The sequence below is a fragment of the Paralichthys olivaceus genome, chromosome 8 (genome assembly GCF_024713975.1).
Source record: "Paralichthys olivaceus isolate ysfri-2021 chromosome 8, ASM2471397v2, whole genome shotgun sequence".
Taxonomy (NCBI): Eukaryota; Metazoa; Chordata; class Actinopteri; order Pleuronectiformes; family Paralichthyidae; genus Paralichthys; species Paralichthys olivaceus.
The window spans coordinates 717501-726115 of record NC_091100.1 but is presented as its reverse complement, the minus strand read 5'-3'; the positions used below and the strand labels follow the sequence as shown (position 1 = coordinate 726115).

Below are 8615 nucleotides of genomic sequence, written 5' to 3'. Positions count from 1 at the left end.
ATGCACGAAACAGCGAATATATCATTGATCCAAACTTTATTTACATTGCAACTTTCATACAGATCGAAAGTTAGACATTTAGCGATGGTGGAAATTGTTGCTGATTGGTTTATCATTTCTGCTCCAAAAGGTTTAACATCCTGCAGTTTGTTTGAAATAAAAAAAACTATCCTGTATGTTTGTGGGGTGTTTTTAAACATATTCAATAGGAACCAATGAGCTTGGAGCTGAACTCACATGTTGTTGAAAAACAACTGAATCCTTTAAGTTTGAACGGAGGACACGTGAGTGGTAAACAGGATTTACTTTGTTGAACTCGAAGTGCATTTAGTTCTGGTTTGATCTCCAACATAAACACAAACACCTATATATATATAAAAATGTAATTTATCTCAAAGCCTTAAAAATCAATAAAAAAAGGTTCCGATTCATGTTTTCAGTGGCGGAAACAAAGAACAAATTCAGACTAAATGAAAACTGTTTCCACCCGGACAGGTAACATTTTAAAGAGCATTAACAAAAATGAATCTGTTTTCATCTCATGTCCAACCACCAGGAGGTCTCTGCATCACAATCATTACCAACAGTCTGATATTATTGCAAAGGTATTAACAGGACGACACATTTCCTCTGTTATACAACCAACAGCGATGATGGTACAAGTCACAAACTGATTGTTCATCACATTGTATGGCTCATTACTCTGCTTCAAACTGTGCAACATAGGAACTAAAGCTGAGAATAATCGTCACCTTTGGACGGACAACAGGTCACTGTGCTCAGTGGACAATTCAAATCAGTGTTTCACCAAACACGTCCAGGTCAGACAGACTCAATAAAAAGTCACTTAACCATCAAGTAAAACAGAATGCTATGCTACGCTAACATTAGCTGGAGAAAAACCCAAATTAGATGCCTCATTTAAATTCTTTCCTACGTATATTTGTGGGTATATGAGCGAACATCTGTCGTCCGTGAGCTTCTGGTACGACACCAAGTGAATGGCTCAACTGTTTTCGCAGTCATTGACAACAAAACTGTTCCGACTGGAGAAACTTTAACGTTAGCTAGAAACATATACACCGATAATCACAAGTGTTTGTGTGTTACGTGCTGCAGCTCAGTAACCGACCTTCACCAGGAGCTGCAGTTCTCATTCTGAGGGATCGTTCCCACGTTCCCAAGTCTAATGTTCCCACGTCTAACGTTCCCAAGTCTAACGTTCCCACGTCTAACGTTCCCAAGTCTAACGTTCCCACGTCTAACGTTCCCACGTCTAACGTTCCCACGTCTAACGTTCCCAAGTCTAAAGTTTCCAAGTCTAACGTTCCCAAGTCTAACGTTCCCAAGTCTAACGTTCCCACGTCTAACGTTCCCACGTCTAACGTTCCCAAGTCTAATGTTCCCACATCTAATGTTCCCAAGTCTAACGTTCCCAAGTCTAACGTTCCCACGTCTAACGTTCCCAAGTCTAACGTTCCCAAGTCTAACGTTCCCACGTCTAACGTTCCCAAGTCTAATGTTCCCACATCTAATGTTCCCAAGTCTAACGTTCCCAAGTCTAACGTTCCCAAGTCTAACGTTCCCACGTCTAACGTTCCCAAGTCTAACGTTCCCAAGTCTAATGTTCCCACGTCTAACGTTCCCAAGTCTAATGTTCCCAAGTCTAATGTTCCACGTCTAACGTTCCCAAGTCTAATGTTCCCAAGTCTAACGTTCCCAAGTCTAATGTTCCACGTCTAACGTTCCCAAGTCTAACGTTCCCAAGTCTAACGTTCCCACATCTAACGTTCCCAAGTCTAACGTTCCCAAGTCTAACGTTCCCACGTCTAACGTTCCCAAGTCTAACGTTCCCAAGTCTAACGTTCCCACGTCTAACGTTCCCAAGTCTAATGTTCCCACATCTAATGTTCCCAAGTCTAACGTTCCCAAGTCTAACGTTCCCACGTCTAACGTTCCCAAGTCTAACGTTCCCAAGTCTAATGTTCCCACGTCTAACGTTCCCAAGTCTAATGTTCCCAAGTCTAATGTTCCACGTCTAACGTTCCCAAGTCTAATGTTCCCAAGTCTAACGTTCCCAAGTCTAATGTTCCACGTCTAACGTTCCCAAGTCTAAAGTTTCCAAGTCTAACGTTCCCAAGTCTTGCGTTACCAAGTCTAATGTTCCCAAGTCTTACGTTACCAAGTCTCCATCTTCCCACGTCTAACGTTCCCAAGTCTAACGTTCCCACGTCTAACGTTCCCACGTCTAACGTTCCCAAGTCTAACGTTCCCACGTCTAACGTTCCCAAGTCTAACGTTCCCAAGTCTAACGTTCCCAAGTCTAACGTTCCCACGTCTAACGTTCCCAAGTCTAATGTTCCCACGTCTAACGTTCCCAAGTCTAATGTTCCACGTCTAACGCTCCCAAGTCTAATGTTCCACGTCTAACGTTCCCAAGTCTAACGTTCCCAAGTCTTGCGTTACCAAGTCTCCATCTTCCCACGTCTATTGTTCCCACGTCTATTGTTCCCACCTCCCAAGATATAGATGATGGATGGTTGTAGTTTTGTTGGCTGAGCTTTAAGGCTCGATTGAATTTAAGAGGACTGTTGGGCCTTGGTGGAGTCATGAGCTCTACTGAGGGACATTCTAGTGTCTCTTACTCCAGAAATGTTCTGGCTTCACTCTGGATTTCTTTCCACTCACATTCAGTCTGAACACATTCAGTCTGAACGTTAGCTCGCTGGGTCACTGAAGGCAACAAACAGAGAGAGTTTCATGCCATCAGAAAACAATGAGCTGGTGAATATTGTGTGTTTCACACGCCAGGACAGTTTCACAGTTAATGTTTCACCTGACTTCAGGAACCAGATTTCACTCTTACTGTAATCAGGTTAAGGCAAGAATACGAGCTGGACATGCACAGAAATATCATTAAAAGTCCAGATTTCATGCAGTCTCATCGCTCTCTGCTGCACAAAACTCTTTTCTGTCCTGGCTCTTTAACATGCAAATTATTGACCCTTTCCAAACAGGTGTTAAAGCAACGTCCACACATTTAAGTTTTATTGCTACTTCCTGTCAGTAACGGTTCCACCTCGTGGTTCACCATCACTGTTCCTCCTTCAGAGGAGTTTCTGTGACAAAGCAACCAACTGCAACGGAGACGATCTACTTCCTGTTTACACCACATGACCGGTGTAGGTGAACGGTCATGTGACGTGTGTTTTCAGGTGCGTTAGTGTGGACGGACATTGAGACACAGATCATTTTCTTTTTAAAACAAAGCGTATTTGTCATCGTCATAGAAACCTGGTTTATGACCCATCTGGTTTCTTTAATCCCTTTGACCTGATGTCAAGTTTCCACTTTAGATTAAGTTTAACAATTCAGTTTTCAAAGTTTGGAAAAATCTGATTTCTTCAGTGCATGTAAACGCAGCGATAAACACTGAGGGACGAACCACAACCTGCTGAACGTCTGCTTGTTGAAATATTTGGTTTCACTGGCATCAACATTTAGCGATAACATTAAATAGTAACTATGTCGAGTAAAATAAGTGTTTTCTCTGAGTCAGACAGCAGTTAGTCTGGAATAGAGTCGACACATGACGGCTGCCATCAGGCGGCGCCATTAGGAGAAGCAGAGGTGTTCTCCTCCGTCACAGCCTGAGCTCATTGGCCACTTTGGAGGCGATGTTTTTGAAGGCGATGGACATGCCAGAGATCCTTTTAAACCGCACGCCATTGAGTGAAAGGCGGGGGAGTTTGCACACCTCCATCTCCCACTGGACCAGACTGTCTTGCCGGGCGTCTCCGTGCACGCAGAACAGTAAGTAGCGCTCGCGCTGCTCGTAGTCACAGTTGTTGGCGTCCAAAACCCTGCGGATCTCCTTCATCATGTCCCCCGGCTCCATAGAGGACGTGGTCTTCATGCTCCAGGTGAACCGCAGGGAACGAGGCTTGGACTCCCGGATCTCCTCTTTAGGTTCGCCCGATAAACTCCTGGAGGAAGGAGAGCAGAGACAGAGCGTTGATGGAGACTAACCCACACAAGTAAATGTTTGATTTATGTATACATTTATTTATATATTTTTATAAAACTGCACATTACTCTATTTTATGAATACTTAACAATACTTCATATAACTCATATACTTTTATTTTTTATTATTATTTCTTATTCTTTTACTTTCGTGATTCCTTGAAGAGCTAAGCTGTCAATCAACCAGCTTTAGGCAGGACTTCCTGTCCAGGCTCACTAGTTACTTCCTGTACATGACTCCTGCTGAAGGTGTTTATTTGTCTTAAAATCTGAGTTTGTAAAAACCACGCCCATGCATATGATACTAGTGCACAGAGCAGTAGCTGTAATTGAAAAGGTATTTCTGCACCGCGTGCACAACTGTGGTTCCTGAACTCGCCCCTTCCCTATGAGCTCACAACTGCTCAACATCGCCCCCTGCAGTTACTGACCTGCGAACGAATTTGGAGGTGATCTTTCCGATGAGGGAGGCAGATGTGCCACGGCGAGGCGCGGCAGCATGCTGCGACAGGCTGGGTGAGACCGGCGGGCCGTTGTAGGTGGCAGGTCGCCGGTCCCGAAGCTGAGCACCATGGAAGGTGGAGCGACTGGAGGAACCGCGGGGGAAGCTGCTGCGGTCCGGCGTGGTGCTACTGCTGCTGGTGACGCTGAAGGCGGAGGGCGAGGAGGGAGGCTGGTGGGGAGAGCTGGGGGGTGAGAGGAAAGGATGTCGTTATTAAAGAACAACAAGTTCACTGAAAGGTCTGCCTGCCGTGAGGAGACTCAAAGAACCTCTGATACTCTGCGTTGTCGTCGATGGGAGGCAGGCTGGACCTCATTGGGTGTCCCGATGCCGACATGGACTTGACATGACGGGGGCGCGTGGAGGAGATGGTTGCCCCTGGCGATGGGGAGGGGGATGCTGCTGCAAGAACCTCAGGAAGACTTAAACACACACAGCAGATTTATTGATATGGAAAATCTGCAAGCGATCAGGGACAAGTCAAAAGATTTCACCTCACCTGCTGTCCTTCCCGTTGGGAATTGCAGTGGAGTGGCGTTCAGTGATCGTTCGCTCATAAACATACGTGTTCCTCCGAGTAATGCTCTGAAACACACAGACACTAATCTCTTTAAACAGATTCTGCATGAGAATATTCAGAATCTGTTTCTGGTGCTTTGAGCGGGTTTAGTTTCCCGGGAGGTGGAACACTGACTGAAACACATCAGCAATCGTCTTTTATTTTATTTAGATTCATGCAGAGAGCTGATAATAGAGATGAACCAAAATTTGGGCTGGACCTAAGACACAGAGAATGAAATGAAGTTACTGCCCCCTACCTGTTCATCACTGCCACAACATGATGATGGATCTTTTTCTCAAGATTTATCAGTAGTGGAGCTAAAAATATAAAGTTCATCCTGAAGGTGGTGCTAGAGGAAAAGGTTGAGGCGACTTAAGGGATGGGTCATCATTCATGTGGCACCACTATGTTCATAGAGTCAAGTTTTCGTTACCTCAAGGCCACCGTAGATTCTACTGAGCACCTGGAAATGTCTGGGGGGTATTTAGTTGGTTGCAGTATACAATTCCAACACTAGATGCCACTAAATTCTACACGCTGATGCTTTAAGTAAGGATTAAATTGAAAACCGTGCTGTCAAGTGTTGTATTGAAACTCTTCCTAGTCCTGGTTAGTCTGAAGTATTTCACATCAGCCAACTGTTAATCTGAATTCAAAGAGTGTGTCTCTGGTTAAAATGCAGATCTGTATCCTCTCACCCCCGACTCTGTGGCTGACTTCCGGCGGTCTGGAGCTCCCATGGGTGAGGCAGGCTCATCCTTCCTGTCGCTCTCTACGCTGTTGGCGTGGGAACGCTTGGTGCAGGAGACAGGCGGAGGGATAGAGGGCGCCACTGAGACACAAAACAGAGTATACGAAAGACTGTGGATAAATATGTAAACGCACAGACGTGTCTCAGGTCGAACTGAGAGCGGAGCAAACAGAACTTGATTAACATAAACTCACCGTGGTCACTGAAACGTCGCTGCTTCTGATTGGCTGGTACATTGCGAGAGTGGGCGGGTGACTGACTCGAGCCGTTGAGGTCGCTGCAGGGTCGTGACCTTTGAGCCAGGTTACCACGGGACAAAGACTCGGTGCCTTCAAACTGGTGGAGAGAGTCACAAGAGGATTCTGGGCAGATGATCACAGCTCTCCTTCATCTTTTGAAGGCACTAGGCTAGCAGTTTACCCCTGGTTCCAGTCTTTCTGCTAAGCTAGGCTACACATGTCCATTGAATGTATGACAGCTGCCATGCTAACTCACCTCGACAGGTTTCCTCCCCAGCAGCAGATACGTTGCCGTCACCTCGTTGTATTTGGGGCCGTCCAGCGCCTTCATCACTTCCTCCTGAGGGAAACCCATCGTCCCCATCAGCTCTGATTGGTCAGAAAGGGGACAGTCCGCTCAGCAGTGGTCACAACGCTCACAGGCTACAGCTATGCTAACAAGTTTGAGTTAAATGCTAATGTTTCACATCAGCCACACGTGTGTGTGTGCGTGCTCTTGTACGGATATCTTGGTGAGGACCATTTTCAACCTACAACCTACGGAGTGAGGACATTTTGTCTGGTCCTCACTTTATGACTCACCTTTGGGGTTAGAATCAGGTTTAGGTTACATCAAGGGGCAAGGGGATGCCTTATGCCAATGAGTGTCCTCACTAAGATAGAAGTACAAACGTGCCTGTGTGTGTGTGTGTGTGTGTGTGTGTGTGTCTGACCGATGCGTTGGAGGTCGTTGAAGTCTTGCTCGGGCTCGGTGAACTGTTTCAGGTTTTCACTGTCGTAGCCGACATTCATCCATCGATCCTTCATGATTTGCTGCGGAGACAAATACAGGAAGAAGCTGTTTCATTCGTCGTTTTAACGATAAAGGTTCAAATTGATCTATTGGCAGAAAATATGAAATAATCCTGGTGATGTTTTCACTTGTGTGTTTCATCTAAATTGTATAAATTGTTGTTTTCTTTACCCTTAATATTTAGACATTAAATATTTACACACTTTAATTTAAATACTTTATATTTACATACTTTTTATTTATACCAGGAGCGGGTCCTCTCTACAGAGGCAGCCATGTTTTTTTTACAGAAGCTCAAACTGGACAAACTAAAGCTTTTGAATTTCTATGACAACTGAAGCTTCCACAGGTTCACAGGGTTTACGGTTGCAGGTCGCTTGTTCGATTCCCGTGTGTTACCTGTAAACTGCCTCGTTTCCCGGGGTTTAGAACCAGCAGCTTCTTCAGCAGGTTTTCACAATCAGTCGACATGTAGAAGGGAATCCGGTACTTTCCTCTGAGGACACGCTCCCGCAGCTCCTGCACACACACACACACACACACACACACACACACACTTTCACATAAATATCTGAACTTTCTCCTTCTTACAGTTTCGATGCTTTTGTTCTGAAGCCTTTGAGGGGAATTATCAGTTTTATTATTTTTGAAAACATTGAGCTTCAGATTTTAACCAAAATGGACAAAAACACAGAGAAGATGATCCCTTGTTGTTTCGGTGCACGTCAAACACAACAGATTTCACGCAACATAAAAGACGTAAAAGATGAAACAGAGACAGAGGACGCAGCGCTTGTGTCCGTGACGAGGAGAAGAATCATTCTCTGTCCCTGAACTGAAGGAAACTTCAGTCAACACACACATTTCAGTTTTTAATGCTGAAACATATTTCTATATTTTAATCCTATAATTAATTTTTTTACTGAAATATTCTTTGAACTTTATTAATGTGAATCGAGTCTCAGTTTGTTTTCAGTCAGTGGAAACGACCTTCAGAGAGAAACCTTTTACTTTTATACTATGACGATATTTCAGAGCCTGAACTTTTATACTTTTACTTGAGTCGTTTCTAACAGTGTTAGTATTTGTGTGTATTTCTACTGGAGTAAAGAACGTGTGGACCAACAGTTTATTCGGTTCAGTTTGCGCTGAATGTGTGGATGTTTTTTTAATGACAAGTGTTTCTGGTATTTCGTCCACACAGACCTTGAGGTTCTGTCCGTCGAAGGGCAGCGAGCCGCTGACCAGCGTGTAGAGAATCACTCCCAGACTCCAGACGTCCACCTCTGGCCCATCGTACTTCTTCCCCTGCAGTGTCACAGAACTACATTACCCAGCAGCCCACTGCCTTCACCTCACACACACACACACACACTGTCCTCATGCACTTTTTCTTTGATAAACTTTTTCCTGATTCCAATAATTATGTGATATTAAATTAAAATTTCAGACTGAAACTGGTTTAATAAATAAGTAAATTTGTAAAGAAACATTTTTGGGTCTAATTTATATGAAGTTCATTACTAATCACAAAGCTGCAGTTCCTCTGCCAACCACTAGTGACTGTGACCTTTGACCTCTGAAATCTATTCAGTTCATCTTTGAGTGAAGGAACTCTCTCGAGGAGTTCTTGAGACGTCATGTTCAGCCACTGGACACAAAAGTTATTTCCATAAAACAAAACCAGATGTAGCTGCAGCCTCAACAGACACAATCCAAAAAGATTTGTGTCTGCAGTTCTC

General features: G+C 44.4%; 1 protein-coding gene across 2 annotated transcripts in view; it reads right to left on the bottom strand.

Annotated features, from left to right (window-relative positions):
• Positions 1-19: 19 nt before the first annotated feature.
• The window catches only part of LOC109646805 (serine/threonine-protein kinase MARK1-like), a 20942-nt gene continuing 12346 nt past the window's right edge, over positions 20-8615 (bottom strand). For both annotated transcript variants that reach the window (XM_069530054.1, XM_069530056.1), the window contains exons 9-18: positions 8080-8181; positions 7273-7392; positions 6794-6893; positions 6337-6449; positions 6036-6177; positions 5789-5922; positions 5028-5113; positions 4798-4950; positions 4458-4712; positions 20-3986 (exon numbers count right to left, since the gene is read on the bottom strand). In XM_069530054.1, the coding sequence (XP_069386155.1) occupies positions 3644-3986; positions 4458-4712; positions 4798-4950; positions 5028-5113; positions 5789-5922; positions 6036-6177; positions 6337-6449; positions 6794-6893; positions 7273-7392; positions 8080-8181 (1548 nt within the window). In that variant the 3' untranslated portion in view covers positions 20-3643. The remainder of the gene's footprint in view (positions 3987-4457; positions 4713-4797; positions 4951-5027; positions 5114-5788; positions 5923-6035; positions 6178-6336; positions 6450-6793; positions 6894-7272; positions 7393-8079; positions 8182-8615) is intronic.